General features: G+C 35.9%; 1 protein-coding gene across 1 annotated transcript in view; it reads right to left on the reverse strand.

The window, feature by feature from the left end:
- The window catches only part of ADAMTS19 (ADAM metallopeptidase with thrombospondin type 1 motif 19), a 245,365-nt gene that overhangs the window by 94,681 nt on the left and 130,726 nt on the right, over positions 1 to 19,958 (reverse strand). Inside the window, exons 9-10 of the mRNA XM_080804588.1 lie at positions 15,241 to 15,381; positions 13,643 to 13,793 (exon numbers count right to left, since the gene is read on the reverse strand). Of these exons, the coding sequence (XP_080660714.1) occupies positions 13,643 to 13,793; positions 15,241 to 15,381 (292 nt within the window). The remainder of the gene's footprint in view (positions 1 to 13,642; positions 13,794 to 15,240; positions 15,382 to 19,958) is intronic.

Raw genomic sequence — 19,958 nt, forward strand, 5'->3', positions numbered from 1 at the left:
AGGAGGAGATAAATAATAAAGATCAGAGCAGACATCAATGAAATAGAAACCAAAAGAACAGGAGAACAAATCCACGAAACTAGGAGCTGGTTCTTTGAAAGAACTAATAAGACTGATAAACCCCTGGCCAGAAGTATCAAGAAGAAAAGAGAAAGGACCCAAATAAATAAAATCATGAACAAAAGAGGAGAGATCACAAGCAACACCAAAAAAATACAAACAATTATAAGACCATATTATGAGCAACTATATGCGGGTAAATTTGACAATCTGGAAGAAATGGATGCATTCCTAGAGACATATAAACTACTAAAACTCAACCAGGAAGAAATAAAAAACCTGAACAGATCCATAATGAGTAAGTAGATAGAAGCAGTCATCAAAAATATCCCAACAAACAAGAGCCCAGGGCCAGACGGCTTCCCAGGGGAATTTTACCAAACATTTAAAGAAGAATTAATACCTAGTTTCCTGAAACTGTTCCAAAAAATAGAAATGGAAGGAAAACTTCCAAGCTCATTTTATGAAGCCAGTATTACCTTGATCTCAAAACCAGACAAAGAACCCACCAAAAAGGAGAATTACAGATCAATATCCTTCATGAACACAGATGCGAAAATTCTCAACAAAATACTAGCCAATAGGATCCAACAGTACATTAAAAGAATTATTCACCACGACCAAGTGGGATTTATTCCTGGGCTGCAAGGTAGGCTCAATATCCACAAATCAATCAATGTGATACAACACATTAATAAAAGAAAGAACAAGAACCATATGATACTCTTAACAGATGCTGAAAAAGCATTTGACAAAGTACAGCATCTTTTCTTGATCAAAACTTTTCAAAGGGTTAAGGGATAGAGGGCACATACCTCAATATCATCAAAGCCATCTATGAAAAATTCACAGTGAATATCATTCTCAATGGGGAAAAACTGAGAGCTTTTCCGCTAAGGTCAGGAACATGGCAGGGATGTCTACTATCACCACTGCTATTAAACATAGAACTAGAAGTCCTAGCCTCAGCAATCAGACAACAAAAAGAAATAAAATGTATACGAATAGGCAAAAAAGAAATCAAACTCTCACTCTTTGCAGATGATATGATACTTCTTGTGGAAAACCCAAAAGACTTCACTCCAAAACTGCTAGAACTCATACAGGAATTCAGTGAAGTGTCAGGATATAAAATCAATGCAAGGAAATCAGTTGCATTTCTATACACCAACAGTGAGAGAGAGAAAAGAGAAATTAAGGAGTCTATCCCATTCACAATTGCACCCAAAACCATAAGACACCTGGGAATAAACCTAACCAAAGAGGCCAAGAATCTGCACTCAGAAAACTATAAAGTACTCATGAAAGAAATTGAGGAAGACAAAAAGAAATGGAAAAAAGGTTTCATGCTCATGGATTGGAGGAACAAATATTGTGAACATGTATATACTACCTAAAGCAATCTATGCATGTAATGCAATCCCTATCAAAATACCATCAATCTTTTTTCAAAGAAATGGAAGAAATAATCCTAAAATTTCTGTGGAACCAGAAAAGACCATATAAAAACCATTTGGCCAGAGGAATGTTGAAAAGGAAAACCAAAGTTGGTGGCATCACAATTCTAGACTTTAAGCTCTATTACAAAGTTGTCATCATCAAGACAGGATGGTACTGGCACAAAAGCAGACACATAGATCAATGAAACAGAATAAAGAACCCGGAAATGGACCCTCAACTCTAAGGTCAACTCATCTTCGACAAAGCAGGAAAGTGTGACCAATGGAAAAAAGACAGTCTCTTCAACAAATGATGTTGGGAAAATTGGACAGCCACATGCAGAAGAAGAAAACCAAACCATTTCCTTACACCACACACAAAAATAGACTCAAAATGGATGAAAGACCACAAAGTAAGACAGGAATCCATCAAATTCCTTGAGGAGAACATAGGCAGCAACCTTTTTGACCTCAGCTGCAACAACTCCTTCCTAGAAACATCGCCAAAGGCAAGGGAAGCAAGAGCAAAAATCAACTATTGGAACTCCACCAAGACCAAAAGCTTTTGCACAACAAAGGAAACAGTCAACAAAACCAAAAGACAATTGACAGAATGGGAGAATATATTTGCAAATGACATATCAGATAAAGGGCTAGTATCCAAAATCTATAAAGAACTTATCAAACTCAACACCCAAAGAACAAACAATCCAATCAAGAAATGGACAGAAGACATGAACAGACATTTCTGCAAAGAAGACATCCAGATGGCCAGAAGACACATGAGAAAGTGCTCCACGTCACTCGGCATCAGGGAAATACAAATCAAAACCACAGTGAGATATCAACTCACACCAGTCAGGATGGCTAAAATTAACAAGTCAGGAATCGATAGATGTTGGTAAGGATGAGGAGAAAGGGGAACTCTCCTACACTGTTGGTGGGAATGCAAGCTGGTACAGCCACTCTGGAAAATAGCATGGAGATTCCTCAAAAAGTTGAATATACAGCTACCCTATGACCCAGCAATCACACCATTGGGTATTTACCCTAAAGATACAAATGTAGTGATTTGAAAGGGCACATGTACCTGAATGTTTATAGCAGCAATGTCCACAATAGCCAAACTATGGAAAGAACCTAGATGGTCATCAACTGATGAATGGATTAAGAAAATGTGGTATATATATATACATGGAATACTATGCAGCCATCAAAATACCATGAAATCTTGCCATTTCCAATGACATGGATGGAACTAGAGGTTATTATGCTAAGCAAAATAAGTGAATCAGAGAAAGACAATTATCCTATGATCTCCCTGATATGAGGAATTTGAGAAGCAGGACGGGGTGGGTGGTGGGGATAGGGAAGTAAAAAAAATGAAACAAGATGGAACCAGGGAGGGAGACAAACCATAAGAGACTCTTAATCTCAGGAAACAAACTGAGGGTTGTTGGGGTAGGGCAATACAGTGGATGGGTTATGGACATTGGGGAGGGTATGTGTTATGGTGAATGCTGTGAATTGTGTAAGACTGTTGATTCATAGACCTGTACCCCTGAAGCAAATAATACATTATATGTTAATTTTTTAAAAAGCATATAATAGGAATTTGGATTTTTACTCAAGTAGGATTTTTTAAATGTTTACATGAAAATACTATATATTTTAAATGAAATAATTTAAGTGGAACATTAATTGTCCATATATAAAAATCATAAATTTTATCTTCAAAGAGAACCTATATTCATATCTTTCTTTACAGTAAATAGTTACATTAAGATGTTCTGAAATTTATGTCAAAATACAAAAGTCTTGGGGCACCTGGGTGGCTCAGTTAAGCGGCTGCCTTTAGCTCAATCAAGATACCAGGGTCCTGGGATCCAGCCCCATGTTGGGCTCCCTGATTAGTGAGGAGTCTGCTTCTCCTTCTCCATCTCCCCCCTTGCTCCTGCTCTCACTCACTTTCTCTGTCTGTCTGTCTGTCTCTCTAATATATAAAATCTTTAAAAAATTTTTTTTAATTAAAAAAATAAAACTTAAGTGCACCCATATGGAAGTAACAATTAAATCTTTTACATGTTACTCCTTGTTCTACCACTTGTATTATCTTCCAAAATACAATTTCAATAACTTAGCATTTGGTAGTAAATGTAATTCAGCATGGAATAATATTATTAAAAACATTATTTTCCATTACAGAACATCATAGTACTTTCAAGGATAGAAGAGAAGAAAAAGGGGGAGAAGGGTATTTTAAAACACAGAAAACAAAGACTCTAAAGGAATAATAAAAAGCAGAAATCTAGTTCTTTGTAAAGAATAAAATTGAACATTAAGAAAGAAAAAAGAGGGGCACCCGGATGGCTCAGTGCGTTATAGCCTCTGCCTTAGGCTCAGCTCATGATCTCAGGGTCCTGGGATCCCGCCCCGCATCAGACTGCTCGGCAGGGAGCCTGCTTCCCCCCCTTCTCTCTGCCTGCTTTTCTGTGTACCTGTGGTCTCCGTTCGTCAAATAAATAATAAAATAAAATCTTAAAAAAAAAAAAAGGAAAAAAGAGAGAAAAAAAAATACCACAACACAAAAAACAAACAAACAAACCCACAACCCTTATTATTAAGAATAAAATGAAGGTATAACTACAGATAATGTCAGGTTTATACAAATAAAAAGATATAAACAGTTTTATGCCAATAAATTTGACAACTTATGACAACTTACATGAAATGAAAAGATTTAAAACCTTCCTAAAAACTTACTAAAATGGACTCAAGAAGAAAAAGAGAAGAAGAGCTATTCTGTAAACATAAAATAGTTAAAAGTGATTGTTAAATATCTTCCCACAAAGTATACAGCTGGTCCAAAAACTAACAATCTTTCAAAAATTTAGTTTCTCATTTTATGTAAGCTCTCTAGAGAAGAGAAAAACAAGGAACACTTTTAAACACCCTTAGATACCCATACTAGACAGGGATTTCAAAAGATAATGAAAATAGTAATCTACCTAATTTATTAATCTAGATTTAAATATGCTAAAAAAGCTTTAACAGGCTGAATCCAGCAATGCATAAAAAAAGGCAATGCCATGACCAAGTTGGGTTTTTCTTCAGAATGTAAGGTTACTGTAATATCGGAGATTTGATTAATGTAATCAAGTACATCGATAACTTTAAAATCTATGATTTCTGTACTTATGGTACAAAGCTCAAAATGTAATTCAATATCTATTCTTTAAAAAAAAATCTTAGCACACTAGCCTTTGAATAAAATGTCTTCACAATTACTGGACACCTATGAAACTCTACAACAAACAGCATTAAAAAAAGTGAAATGTTGAAAAGTTTTCTTTTAAAATTTGGAAAATGGCAAAGATAGTATCTTGGCACCCACATCAGGAAATGAGTACATGGTGTATTCAAACTGGCAAGAGGAAAAAAAAATAACTGTCAATATAAACTCCTGAACTCAGCTAAAATTTTATTCAAGACTGACAGTTAAATAAAGAGTCTTTCAAGGAAACAAAAATGGAGTATTTACCACCAACCGATCTGCTCAAAAGGAAGTTCTAAATGATGTATTTCAAGAAGGAATATGATCTCATAGGAAAGGACTGAAAAACGACGGTGAGCGAAGAGACTGATAAAAATGAGGATAAAATCCAAATAAATGTTGAATATGGAAAACTACAGTAATTGGATTTTCACCAATGCTATAAAAATTCCTCAAAGTGGGAAAAAAAATACTAGAAATGCAGCTCATTTACATCTCAAAAACTTTATCCTTCTACAGAGAAATTTTGGCCCCGGGCAGTCAAATAAGCTTGATGTTTTCTCTTTTCCCTCCTCTACTGCAAAGATCCTTAGTGGCAGAAGTAGCACAAGTAGTCTGAGTAGCAGACATGGGGAAAAACACAACCCAAGCTGAGCCAACCAATGAGGCGGCAAGCTGCAAAGGACTCCTGAACAGAACACACCAGCAAGTGTGAAAGAAAGTCAAGGAGTGTGAAAAAATTTAGAAAAAGGAAGACTGTCAGGACGTAGTTAATGAAGCCCCAAAGAAAAGAAAAAGAATGTAAATAAAAAGGAACTCTTTGAAATATTAAAAAGAAAAAAAAGATCCAGAAATCCCTAGTATGAAAGAGATTAAAAAAAAAAAAAAAAGATTCTCCTTCTGCAAGGAGAATCTTGCCCATTCCCACAGATGGACCACCCTATAAATTACAACCATCAGCTGTGGGCAGAATACAAAAAACCACCTCATACTGGTTCTGGAGAATGACCAGTGGTAAGGGAACATTTTAGGGGAGCCAAAGGGATTGGACAAACTGCGTTAAATAACTTTGCATTGTTGTCCTGACCGTGGTCTGTGCTTATTATGGCTTGGCATTGAATGGTTAAAGCCACAGTGAGAAAGAGGCCATCTTTTTAGATTTGTGAAGACAGAAGCTGCTGTGATGAAAGCTGTCAAAAACTCACAGGCCAGTTTGGACCCACACATCTGGAAAACACCCTCCCTATAGGAGAGATAAGGAAAAAGTGGACTGAAGATATGAGCTCTTGTCCACAGTAGAGAAGACAGAGTTTCCATTTTGAATCTAATGGTTAATACTCTGGGGAGATGGATGGAGTGGGGAGAGGAGATACTCTTTAGAGGAATACAACAGAATTCAGAGTACCCGCAATAATGATCAGCAAACTTACAATGTAAAGTGCCGAAGAATATATGTTTTAGGCTTGTGATCATAGGGTCTCTGTTGCAAGTACTCAACACTGTCACTGTAGCTTGAAGGTGGCCAGAGAGAACATAGGAACAAATGGAGGTGACTGTGTTCTAGTAAAACTTTATTTGCAAAAACAGAGAGCCAGCTCCCAGGCCACGGTTCGTGAGAAATTAATGTATTAATATGTAATGGGTTAATGTACGCATATTGCAGAATAAAACATGTCCACACAAACATTCATATACAAATGATCAAAGTAGCCTTAATCATAATAGTTAACATCCCAGGCGTCTACTAAGAGAAGAGTTAATAAAGAAAATAAGTTATCTACCAGTGCAATACTCATACCATGAGAGGTAAAACTAATTCTTGATATACATAAAAGTGTATAAAGAATGTATGGTTTTTGGATAGAGAGGGAAGTATCACTTTTCTATAAGAAAGTGGTAAAGGAGAAAAAAAGGAAAAATAGAATATAAATATGAAACACACAAAACAGACTGACAATAAAAATCCCAGATAAAACTAATTTAAATAAATGCAAAAATGTTAAATTAGCTGGTGAAAATACAGGAAAACCCCACAAAACTATTACCTTGGTTTAAACAGAAAAATAGAAAGTTTAGCTACTGCTTTACTCTAATAGACATTTCTAGATCTAGATCCATATACTTAGTAATATTTATATCTGGAAAGGTTGAAGATATAGGTATGGAAAATAATAACCAGGATAGAAGTTTTTATGCCAGACAAAACAGATTTTAAGGCACAAGTCATAAAAAGATGGAAAAGGAAAAAATAGATAAAGCAAATGAAAAACTGTGTGTATGTACCTAGTAATAAGTATGTACCTAATAATAAAAATCAACATTACATAATATTTCTCTGCATGAGTAAATTTTTAAAAATCCAAAATGTCTCTGGTGCTAAAGAAATATTTAAGCTAAAGGAAAGGGTAGGTACCATTTAATCCCAAATATAATCCCAAATTTAATCCCAAAGTTGGGAAGAATGTGTATAAGATGAAAAAACAAGGAAACAAACAAATAAAAAAAATATAAACAATACAACCTTCATGGGAGAATTTGATGGATTTGTCCACCTCAAAATTAAGAGACAAAGGACAAAGTATAAAAAGTTAGCACACACACAACAAATACACCGTTGCTAAGACATAACGAATTTTCACCTAGAAAATAGAAAGAACTTCTGCAAATCAGCACAACAAAAGCCAGAAAACTGAGAAATGGGTGAAAATGTATATAGGCAATTTACAAAGATAAAAACTTAAAAAAATTAAAGCCCCTGTTAATAAAAGTCACGGGATAAAATGAGTTCTAGGAAAAGAAGCAGCTGGATTATGCAGTCAAGTAAGTAGCCATGAAACTCATGTCCTCCCAGATGAGTCAGGGCTAAAGCTCAAAGGATAAGATGAAGCACTGATTAGAATACAGCACATTCGGAATCATTTCCTTCAAGTTCTAGCCCACCATAGTTTTACTGATCTTACAGGAAGGAAGGACTTAAAACTTAACAACTTCTCAATCTTGACAACATGTTTTATCAGTGATGCTTTCTTTAGTTGCCCTAACAATTACTAGCCATCGAGGGTTACTTGATGTCACATCTTTTAAAGTCCAAATTCCTGTTGCCTCTGGAATTTCACAATGCCAAATCAGAGGATCAGATTTCTAGAATTCTTCATAAGCTACCTCATTTCAATGCCAGCCTCTTCACTGGATCGAATGAGATGTTTTAGGAGTCCATTGTCTTTGATATACCAATTCAGTATAAGAAAAATGTGAAACTGGAACTTCCCTCGTTATTTTTTTAAAGTCACCATATGATTGGATCAAAGTAGGAAGTTTTCTATATGATATAATATACATTCAATTCACTGTGTGCCTACTCCAAAACCAAAGGCAGAGCCTTAGGTCTCCTGGAGGTCTTCAGATTTTTAGCACACTTCCTTCTCACTAAAAAAAAAAAAAAAAAAAAGGCAACTCTCACGCAGTCACTCCTACTGTTTCAGGGAAACACCCATACCTTTGAATTCTGAGCCAGGGTAAGTAAGTTCAGGAAGCTACTCTGATGACTCGGTGCTTTTTCAAGCTGGCTCAGCCACAAGATGCTAGATGGCCTAGAAGTACCAATTGCTTAGGAATCAGGAACCAGCCATCAAGAAGTTAGCAGATTAAGTCAGAAGAGTGAGATATTATTACTGGAGGTTGACTAGTTTCACAAGTCTTTAAACATTGTCTTTTATCTCAACAGATACCTATTCCTTTAAACACTGTGCAGACATTAAGTTATGATCCCAAGGGTAAATTTACATCATTAATTAGATCAGCATGTACGTTATGTTGGAGTTTCTAGCGCTTGTGTATAACTATCTGTTTATACGTATAGAAAACCATACTTCTTAGCTAACTCAAATACTATGGACCAACTACCATTTTCGCTAACATTCTACCTGAGACAAACATGTTAAAGAGTTGCTATGAATCCTCACTTCATGCAGCCTGATACTTACTTATAATTGATGGGAAATAGGATGATCATAGGATGCCTGATTAACTCACATACAAGATGTGAAACATGAGCCATCTGTCCTTATAGCCTGGTTTTTGTATAATCACTGAGTTCATACTGAATAACATTGAGGTTATCTTCATGCTACCTTGATGTACGATATATCCAAGACTGACTATAGGTGAAAATTTAGAATCTTTATTCCATCATTCAATTGACTCACTTCTTCATTTAATAAATATTTATTGAGCACTCTTTCAGGTGCCAGAGGGACAGTAATAAAAAGGACTGATAGATAATTTCTTCATTGTTAGCAGGCATGTATTCTAAGAGACTTGTTTTGTTTACAAACGTCGGATGACTAACTTAGTAGATGTGGTGACTCCATTGTATCCAAGCGTGTGGCTTAACCAGGAGAACTCTCCAAATTCTACACTTCACAAGTATTTCCCTCTTATTTTTAAGTTATACCCTCTGACACTTGTAGATTCAGGGATTTCCAGATAGTTCCAACTCACAGAGTACTAAATCTTGTGGGAAAAGCAAGTCAATTACATATTCTCAGACTTCCTTTTACTCCTGTCTTCTGCTTTTTCATTTCCACTTTGAAAATGTCCCAACTGAGCCTTCATGATCTTGTTTTCTCTTGGTCCTATTCCCACCAACTGATGTCTTCAGAATTTTCTTTGTTGGTTTTTCCATATGTTCCTCATCTCCAAATATGGTAGTCAACAACAACTCTGTCTCTCCTTTGTCATTTTTATCTAACTCCTTTCCTAGCAGCTCTAGTTGGATGTTTAATGAGCATCTTAAACTTGAAACATGACTAAAATTTCATTCCAGGGCATTCTGTTTTCTCTTTCCATATTCCTCCTGAGACAAATGCATGGCCTGCTCTCTCACTGCCTTCAGATTTCAAAATAAATGTCACCTTCTGCAGGAGGCCTTCCTAGATCACCCTATAGAAAAATAACATCATCCCCACCCTCCCAATCCCTGGTTTTACTCCCTATCCCTCTTATCTGGGTTTACCTTTCCAAAATACTTATTACCAACTGACATGTTATAAATGTATTTGTTAAAATGTATTTATCAATGTTTTTGCCTGTTTTTTGGAAAAAAAAATGTAAGCTCCATGAAAGGTGGGGTCTTTGTTTCCTGCTCTATTATTAATATACAGAACTGTGCTTGAAAAGTAGAACTCAAGAAATATCTATAAATCAGTGACTGCATTTGTCTTCAATAGCTCTGTTGGTTTAGTTACTACACTTTGTACTCTGCACTAATTTGGAATTAAACTTGTGATTTTCAAGAGTTGTATCAGAAAGTGATTGTGGAATTAGAGAAGTCCATTCTCTTAGCTCTAAGACTGAGAAAGATAACATAGTCCAACTTCTTATTCTATAGAGTGTGTCTTAAAGAGAAAAAGTTTTTGACTAAAGTTACAAAACGGATAAAAGGCAGAAACATTACTAAAGACTGGGTTCACGCCACTCCAACCAGTGTTCTTCAATCAAACCGTGACCCAGAGGTGTTGCTTTTCCACAGCAGTCCAATTCTTTCTGGTATTATTTTAAGAATAATTTTAAATAAATATTATACACAGATAGAAATAAAGAAAAAAACTGATTTTATCAATAAAAATGTCACACACGTAAAGCTTGAAGGTAAAAAAAAAGACTATTTCTAAATACACAAAACTTAATTTTATTTACAAAATATCTAGTTTAAAACATAACAACATCCTAGGACATTGAGAAATATAGATGAAAAATCCTGTAATAAACACATTTTCAGAGATGGAAGAAACTCCATGCAGGTAGGTTAGTGAGAAATAACATATAGTAGAGTAAAATAACTTAGAAAAATAAAATAAATCAATTAAGATCTTTCTTAACCCTGATGATGCAGGTGCTATAGCAGAAGAAACAAATTCAGTTAAAACACAGGATATGATTTATGGTTTTTGTTTTGTTTTGTTTTGTTTTTTTGAGAGAGATAGAGAAAGAGCAAGAATACAGGGGCACCTGGGTGGCTCAGTGGGTTAAAGCCTCTGCCTTCAGCTCAGGTCATGATCCCAGGGTCCTGGGATCGAGCCTCACATCGGGCTCTCTGCTCAGCGGGGAGCTTGCTTCCCTTCCTCTCTCTCTCTGCCTGCCTCTCTGCCTGCTTGTGATCTCTGTCTGTCAAATAAATAAATAAAATCTTTAAAAAAAAAAAAAAAGAGCAAGAATACATGTGATGGGGTGAGGGCAAAGAAGGGCAGAGGGAGAGAGAGAGAGAGACAATCTTAAGCAGGCTCCATGCTCAGTACTGAACCCAATGTAGAGCTTAAGATCTCATGACCCTGAAATCATGACCTAAGCTGAAATCAAGAGTCCCACACTTAACTGACTGTGCCACCCAGGTGTTGTGTGATCTGATCTATGATTTTAACCTTTAAAGAAGTTTGAGTTCTGTAAGAAGCAGTAGAGCGCAGCAGTTACAATGTATTCCATTGTTTGGATCTGCATCTGACACTCCCTCCTGACAGGTGTAAGAAGTTAACAGTTATTTAACTTCTATAGGCCTCAAATTTTTTTAAAAGATTTTATTTATTTATTTATTTGACAGAGAGATTACAAGTAGGCAGAGAGGCAGGGAGAGAAAGAGGGAGGGAAGCAGGCTCCCCGCTGAGCAGAGAGCCCAATGCGGGCTCCGTGTATCCCAAGACCCTGGGATCATGACCTGAGCCGAAGGCAGAGGCTTAACCCACTGAGCCACCCAGATGCCCCAGGCCTCAAATTTTTATCTGTAAAACAGAACTGAGTAGTGACTATGGCATATAATATTTATAGGAATCAAATTAGATCATAACTATAAGTAATTAATGTTCTATGTGGCATATATTTGAGAGTTCAAAATATTGTAGAATGGTATTAGTACAATTTAACTGCAATACAAAATAATTTCTAAAAGCTCTTAAATACAATATTTGTGAAAAATAATCTAAAATTTACCAAAATCATGTTTGCAGTTGATCACTTGCAGAGTATTTCTAACATTTGGGGTACTTTACAAAACATGAAAATTTTACATTTATCAGTGTAATCAATTCTCTATACCACATGAACTGAAACTACAATGGTAAGCAGAAACAGCCTAGTCTGTTTTCCAAAACAATGCTAATTTCAGCATGTGGAAATGTACCTCAAAACATTCATTTTGCCATGAAGATTTAAGAAAGATGACTATAACCCACTTTTTGATTGTATGAAGGCCCAGAATGAAAGCAGAGTGAATAAGAAGTTCAGGGATGTATCCAGGCCAGATTGTACAGCGCCACGCTGCCTACTGTTGAATCATCACACCTGATGCTAAGTTCCAAGGACCCCATAGGTCTGCCACCATATAAACCCTTGGGAACCAGGTCACAATCACACACCTACACTAGCAGTCTTTTTTTGTTTTTTTTTTTTAAGGATTATATATATATATGTGTAAAAGAGAGAGGAGGGGCAGAGAGAGAGAGAATCTCAAGCAGAGAGAGAGAGAGAGAGAAGGAGCAGAGAGAGACAATCTTGAGCAGATTCCATGCTTAGCATAGATCCTGATGCGGGGCTTGATCTCACAACCTCAGATCAGGACCTGAACCGAAAGCAAGATCAGCCGCTTAACTGACTGAGCCACCCAGACACCTTGCCGACAGTTCCTTTTGGGGTCCACTATTGCTAGATGGATCCTATAGTCTACACTTCCTTTGACATGTCACATTTAACCCAGTTCTAACTCCTCCATACATTCACTTATTTTAATCTTAAATCACTCACTGAGTGCCCGCCATGTGCCAGCCACTGATCTAGATGCTGGAGAAATAGCTCTCTGCCGTCCTGGAGCTGACCCACTGGTGTGGGAAATGGATAAGAAGAAAACAACAAGTGAACAACTCCTTGGATAAAAACTACAAAGAAGAGAGAGCATCAAATATTTCATATGCTGCATGCTTTTTTTACTGATAAAGGATTTTAACTATGCTGCTAGTACTCCAAAACAGCATTCTCTTCAACAAAGCCAAAGTCCTTTGAGGCAATCACAGAAACTTAGGTAGAATGAAATACAGCTACCAATTTATTTTAAGCATGACTATCAGTATATTCCTGCAATACAAAGTGTGTGTGTGTGTGTGTGTGTGTTGAGAAAAGGTGGGAATAGATGGGCAGTTGGGGGATGGGCAGCCAAAAGAAAGAAGGGAAAGTAAGAAGAGCTAAAATTCTTACATCAGTCAAGAAGGTCATTTTGCTCAATCTTTCAGACTTCATATTTTCTACACTGCTACCACTGGGCTCTCTGAGTAATTAGTGACCATTTGAATATTAATACATAGCTTACCAGCATATATCTTACCCCATATATTTACCCCTTTCCTGTAGTTTAGCTATTTAAAAATGTACTCTCTAGTTTTTGTCCTGGTAGAACATATTTTTAACATTTTATTTCCAGGGTTAAAAGATAAAAGTTTTCCTCTGCAATTACATGTTCATGTATCATTTTCGGTATATTTTTATCTGGTTCCCTACCATGTAAGAAAGGAAGAGCTTTAAAATTGAAGCACTGAACTGGCACAGTAGAAATACTTCCCTGGCTTCAGTGCCATTTTTAAAATTGAAATTCTTGGGTCATTCCTTCCTGACTTAGATTAAATGTCCACACCTTATTTCTATCACTTCCAAAGTGCCAGGGGAAAAAATGCAGTAATCTTTTCCTAGAAAATCTCTCTTTCCAAGATTGGGGTGCTCTCCAAAAAGCCACAAACTCTGAAATAAAGTCATCTTTCCCACTCCAGTCAATGCTTCTAAACAATGAATGTGAACATACACTTAAACAATCGCATCTGGACACAACCCTTACCTGCATCTCTTGACAAAAGGAAGCCAATGGCCCAAAGAGAATCTGACATTGCTCGTCAGCAGTGTATGTCATCCCTGGCAACTTGGAGGGAACCATCACGGAATTGACACTGTGGGGGTTTGTCTGTAGCAAGCAGTTACTGGCCTTTGACCTGGCAATACGCACATACGTGTAAAATTTTGAATTTCATGTAAAAACTTGTTATAATTAGCATAGCAACAGGAAACAATTTTATAATGTTAAAAATATGTTCTTACTTTGATTTATAAGTTCTACTGAATATTCATAGAAAGCATCCCCATATGAGAATCATTTATGTACAACTATGTAAGATAATTCTAATAATAATAATAATAACAATATTCAAGTTAACAGAATGTTTTGGATTATAAAGGTCTTTCATAGGGATTAATTCAGTTAATCTATATAACATGGTAAAGTGGTTATTACTATACATACCTATAAGATGAGGTAACTCAGACTGGAGAGTAACTTGCTCAAAAATAATGTGTAAAGGTAAGAAATCAATTATATTTGGGGACTAAAAGAATATACGGAAGGCTCTGTCAAGTGAGTATTAACTATAGATATTTCAGTACTTGACATTGTAATACAACTTCCATTTACTAGGTGACATTTAATTTTATCATGCATCTGATTCTTGTGAAGGTGGTCATACAAAATCACGTATATGTTCCTTAGGAACTACTCAAGGGTTACTGTTGCAGTGAGGTGGTGAGTTCACATACTACACATTCTGTTTAGTGTTCTCTACACCATCACAGAATGTCCAGCATATAGCTCACACCAGAGTTATGGTAAGGTAGAAAACATTATATTTTGGTGGATTTTAATATTCATTGAACAGAAAAAATAGGCTTGCCAACTGAAATGGTATGGAAACCTGAATAAGATTTATCTCTATAGTGAACTTGGCTAGCTAGGTGCCTCTGTCTATCTTCATGAGACTTGCAGATACTTGAAGCATCTCTCACTCACTAGCTACTTTGTATATCATGCACTGTTTCAGTTGCTCCTTTATTACCAAAGGGCTAAGTAAATAACAGGGGCTTTAAAATGAAAATTAGAACAATAATAATATTTTTCATTTCTTTTTCCAACCAGAGAGAAACTGCTCCTGCTGTTGAAAGTGGGAAAGAAGAAAATGAGGACTATTATAATGGTGACAACAATGTGTTAATGAAAAAAAAATCAGTTTAGAAGTATCACAATGGAAGGGTGGAGCTTTTGTTAAAGAGGTTCTTTGTGATAACAGATGTGCTGAGTGATGAGCAATGAGAACATTTCCAATGGGAAATGTTGAAGAGGCAATTAAATACTGTGACAGATAATTTTCCAACCTTACAAATTGTCTTGCTCATTCTTTTATAAGAAAATGTGGAAACTAAGAAGCAGATGGGTTAAATAATATGTTCCAATTCACACTATGAGTCAGTGGAAGAGCCAGTGTTGGAACAGACTGCCTTGATCCCTAATCTGGTGTCCTCTCCACTCTACTGTGCCACCTTCCTTCATTGGTAGCAGAAGCAGGCACATTTAAACATTGACAATACAACAATGGTAAATGACCGTTGTACCTTAGAAATCTTTCCAAATCTTCCTTGCTACATCGGGACCATGAAACATCACCAAGATTTTGTCCTTTAATCCATTCACCAGACATGATATGAAGACCATCAGCACATGATGGGTGGTCATTGTCATGATTAATGCCCATGCTGATTCAGAATATAATTAAAATAAAAAAATTACATTAGATAAATATATTTTAACTTTTTATAATGGCAATAAAGTAACAGATAAATACTTAAAATAATGGGAGATAAATTAGTTTTAAAGGTCAAAAATAAAATTAGGTTACAGATTGATTTTTTTTTAATTTTGTTATTTTGTTAAAGGTAAATATTTTTATTTAGTGAAAAACATTTTCCCAATCAATCTGGTAAATAACATGTTTAGTCACCTCTGTCAAAATGAACTGGAGAGAAATTTTTCAGAGAAGTATATATGAAACACAGAAATAGTTAAGTTTCTAGTCAACCATACAAGATTCTTGTTTTTGCCCGGGGATCCTTTATTCATACCTTCTATCAAATCTGAAACCACATTAAACTATTATTTTCCCCATCTGCTTCATTAGACAGTCTTCTTCCAATCATCATATAACACAAACTATCCCTGGGGAACTTTCCCATTCCTGGTCACCTTTTTTTTTTTCTAGTGAATCTTGAATCTGCTGCTTTAAGTTGAAACTCTATTTAAAAATCTGACTTTTCTCCAAATGGATGTACTAGGAAAACATTAAATTCATTATGTGGAAAACTGCCATATTTTCTCTTTCAAACCTCTACTTCTGTATTCTCTTTTTCTTTCACTCTCTTCTTTGTGCCTTCACTTGCCACCCAGTCTGCCAAATCAAAAACCTTCAGGTCATTTATCCCTTCTCTCAGATCATCCCCCAGGCTATTTTATTTACTCTGTGTGAGAGGGCAAGTCCTGCCAGTTCTACTTCCTAAACATTTCTCTCATCTGTCACCTCCTTTCAATTCCTTTGTTACTATTAAAAAGGATTATAAAGTATTTAGTCTCAGCAATTATTACAGCATTATTGGGTTCCGTGCCTCTAAACTTTACCAACATTCTGTCTTTTTTTCCTACTCTGCCTTGGTGAAGTCTATTTAAAACACAATCCACTGCCATGCCTCGACTTCCCCATTACCTGTATGGCACCTCCCAGCTCTCTAACATGGTACAAATTCTCTTTATCTTGTTCCAAATCCTTTACTGCATTTTCTTTTCAGCAAATGATTTCTGGTGTCCCAAACAGTATATTCTTTATTATTTTACAATTAATTGTCATTTAGCATTTTCTGTGTCACACACCATACAAAGGGATTTATAAGTGTGAATTAAATGACTCTCTGAGGTAGGGACTGTTAAAACCCCATTTTCGCTGATGAGAAATAACTTTCCCAATGTTCTACAGTGAGAAAGTGGAAAGTGGGGATGTCTGAAGTGAGATGGCTGGCTCTAGAATCATGGGACTGGCCGTGACACAGTTGGCATGGACAAATTCCATTCCCTCTCCCGCCCTGTCCAAAGTGCCTCTCCTTCAATGTCTTTGCCTGGATAAATTCTACCTGATCTTCAAAGATACTGTCAATCACCCTCATGAGGTTTTCTTTCACTGACTTCCATCTTATGTATGTGTGCTATTTGTCCTACCATTGGATTCTGTGAACAACATCGTCAGAGCATTTTCTATGTTGCATTATCCATTTTAACTTCTGGTTAATGCTTCAACTTCTTCAGGGCAAGAATTTGCTCATCTCTCTAAGATCCTGGCATACTGGAATGATACTCTATAAACTGACTTAGATGCTGAATCAAGTCACCATGTAGAACCACTTCTATTGCAGGACAACGTTCATATAATCTCCACTGAATTCTTATAATGAAGGTTAATAGTGAAGACACAGGAAGAGGAAAGACTCGGTTTTGTAAAAGCCAAGTTTGAAATGATGGCAGGATAGTCAAGGGTTCCCTTTTCTCATTCTGTATGATGTAGATAATAAAATAGTCTTTCATAATAAAAATAGCAAATAGCTAAAATAGCTACATTATATTTTAAAATGCTAATAAAAGCATTATTATAGAAGCTGCCAAGGGACATCACAACTGGACTACCTATGTGTTCTCAAATCAAAATAAGAATTTTCATGACAATCAAATTGCTTTTTCATTGAGATAAATTAAAACTTTGAATCAAAATTGTTATATTGAATATGTTTTTTGAAAGAAGAAAATGATATGGCTAGAATAGTAATTAATTTCTGAGTTAAAAATAATGAATGAGGAAATTACTGTGTTTGCTAACTTTTGAAGGCTTCCAAAATTCTGGTCTAAATAAAACTAAAAATACATGACTGGATATCATTTTCCATATTTTTGTGTTAGAAAAATTCAGCTCTAGGTTGAACCATATTTTTCACTCCTATTCTAATTAATGTCTTTAAATATGGTCTGTATCAACACATATTAATATGATGACTGACAGATTAGGAAGATAAATTTTTTCATACCTTGACAATAAAGAGGAAAATTAAGAGATGATGTGACGTAGGTATGGACCAGTTTAGTTACTGAAAGGCACCGTAAAAGACGTTGAAGTTGAAAGAGATGTGAATTCTGTATCTCCCATCCCCTTATTCATGGAACTTGAGACAAGCAAATAATAACAAAGAAATAAATGTGCCTCAGTTTCCTCACTTATGAAGTATACTTTCCTAACTGGTTGTTAGGGAAATTACATGAGGATGATGTAAAATGCCTGCACAGTGCCTGGGATACAGTAGGAACCCATGATGATTCTTTTTATGGGGGCAAGAAATCAGAGAAATCTTATCATTCTTACTTGTCAAAAAGAACAAAAAGGTAAACATAATGATGTGCAATTTGCTGTGTTTGTGGAAGTTGCTTTGCAGGAAGTTGTAGACTTAAAGGACAACCAAATAAAGAATAACGGCAAGAATTTGTTTTGCTTTGATGTTAAAATAAAAAACTGCAGAGGTGCATGGGTGGCTCAGTCGGTTAAGCATCTGCCCTCAGCTCAGGTCCTGGGATCAAACCCAGTGTCAGACTCCCTGATTAGCAGGGAACCTGCTTCCCCTCTCCTTCTGCCTGCCATTCTGCCTACGTGTGCTCTGTGTGTATGTGTGTGAAATAAATAAATAAAATCAAGAAAAAAAAAAAGAAACTGTAAACAAGGCAGAATCTCACAAATTGAATAAAATGCCTTAATGCATTTCTAACAGTACGGTTCAAATGCAGTCCTTGCCAAGATCACCATGTCACCTCCACCAGGGAAGAATTCTGGCTGCAGCACACGTTGCTGGGTGACCCTGTTTTATCAACAGCCACTTGCCCCATGGAACATGCTCAGCTCTTCCATCTGTGGTGGTACAGTCTTTCAAACCATACACAAATGCTATAACTTCTGAAAGGCAACTGGTCTTTTTCAGAAACAATAAAACTTCTTAAATAATATGTCCATTTGAGAGAAGGAGAGGTTTTGTGTCCAAGATTTAGCAATTTGGACATTTTCCCAAAGTAGTGTAACGTGATTTTCCAAATTGGAAAGATGACAACTTCTCATCCAGATGATCATTTTCCTTTTGGGATACTGATTCTCATGTAAGCAATTAGCTCTAGCCATGGAGAGATGTGATGATTCAAACATTGTTTACCATTAATTCGATTTTCCTAAAGCTATTTAACTTGTAACAGAGAAGATTATCATTAAACTGGGATGGGCATCTTTTTTTTTTTTTTTTAACCACACATCTGGAACTATCAGGAAACACTGCTTAGTTCTGATTCTACAGATTTGAAATAAAATAAACTGTGAACTTTTATCTGCACCAGTCACTGTATTAATCATTTATGATGATGATATCACTTAATCCTCACAATATCCCCATCGGGTCTCTATTATTATGACTTCTATTCTCTACATGAAGAATGTGCAGAGGTTAATGGTGGAGTTGGGACTCAGAGCCAGGCAGTCTGATGGTCAAGCAGAGAGATCTCTAGACAACCAAACTATAGTGGATCAAAACTCTCCATTTATGCATATGACTTTTTTTTTTCCTGAATAAATTTAAATGTCTACTCTCTGTTAGCAGACATACACCTCCACATATATAGTTCTAAAACCAAGTCTCATGCATTGTATGGAAAACATTCTAAAAGTAAGACATTAGCAACACCTCTCCTTGTACTGTGCAACTGAGCTACATTTTAATAATCTCAGTTTAAATTCATTTTGACAAAGAGCCTTGGGCAAATAAACTCTCCACTAACATTGTACATGGTTGTCAAGTCAACTGAAAAAATATTTTTATCTTATAAAACTTCTCAACTTGTTTAAAAGTCACTGCCAGGAAGTTTTGTGATATCCTGCGGAAAGCTGGAGAAACATTTGGATTTTGAAGATGGTCCCTTTTGATGTTTAAAGAGTTAGAGAGGAGAACATTTATGAACTCACTCACATATTTTACATAATTCAGAAAGGATCAGATTTGTAAACAGTAGTTCTTTAGAAGAGTAAACTTTTTTTGTGTTAAATATATTAAATAATTTGTCATGAGGTATTATTTCACACTAAAAGTCCATATATCATATGGAAAATTTTATTTTAAAAAAAGAAACAAACTGTCACAATGTCTAAGTGGAACTGCATTCTATTTCCAAGAAATGACAATTTCATACAATTCTGTGGCTGTGTCTGGTATAA

This window comes from Martes martes, assembly GCF_963455335.1.
Source record: "Martes martes genome assembly, chromosome: 5".
Taxonomy (NCBI): domain Eukaryota; kingdom Metazoa; phylum Chordata; class Mammalia; order Carnivora; family Mustelidae; genus Martes; species Martes martes.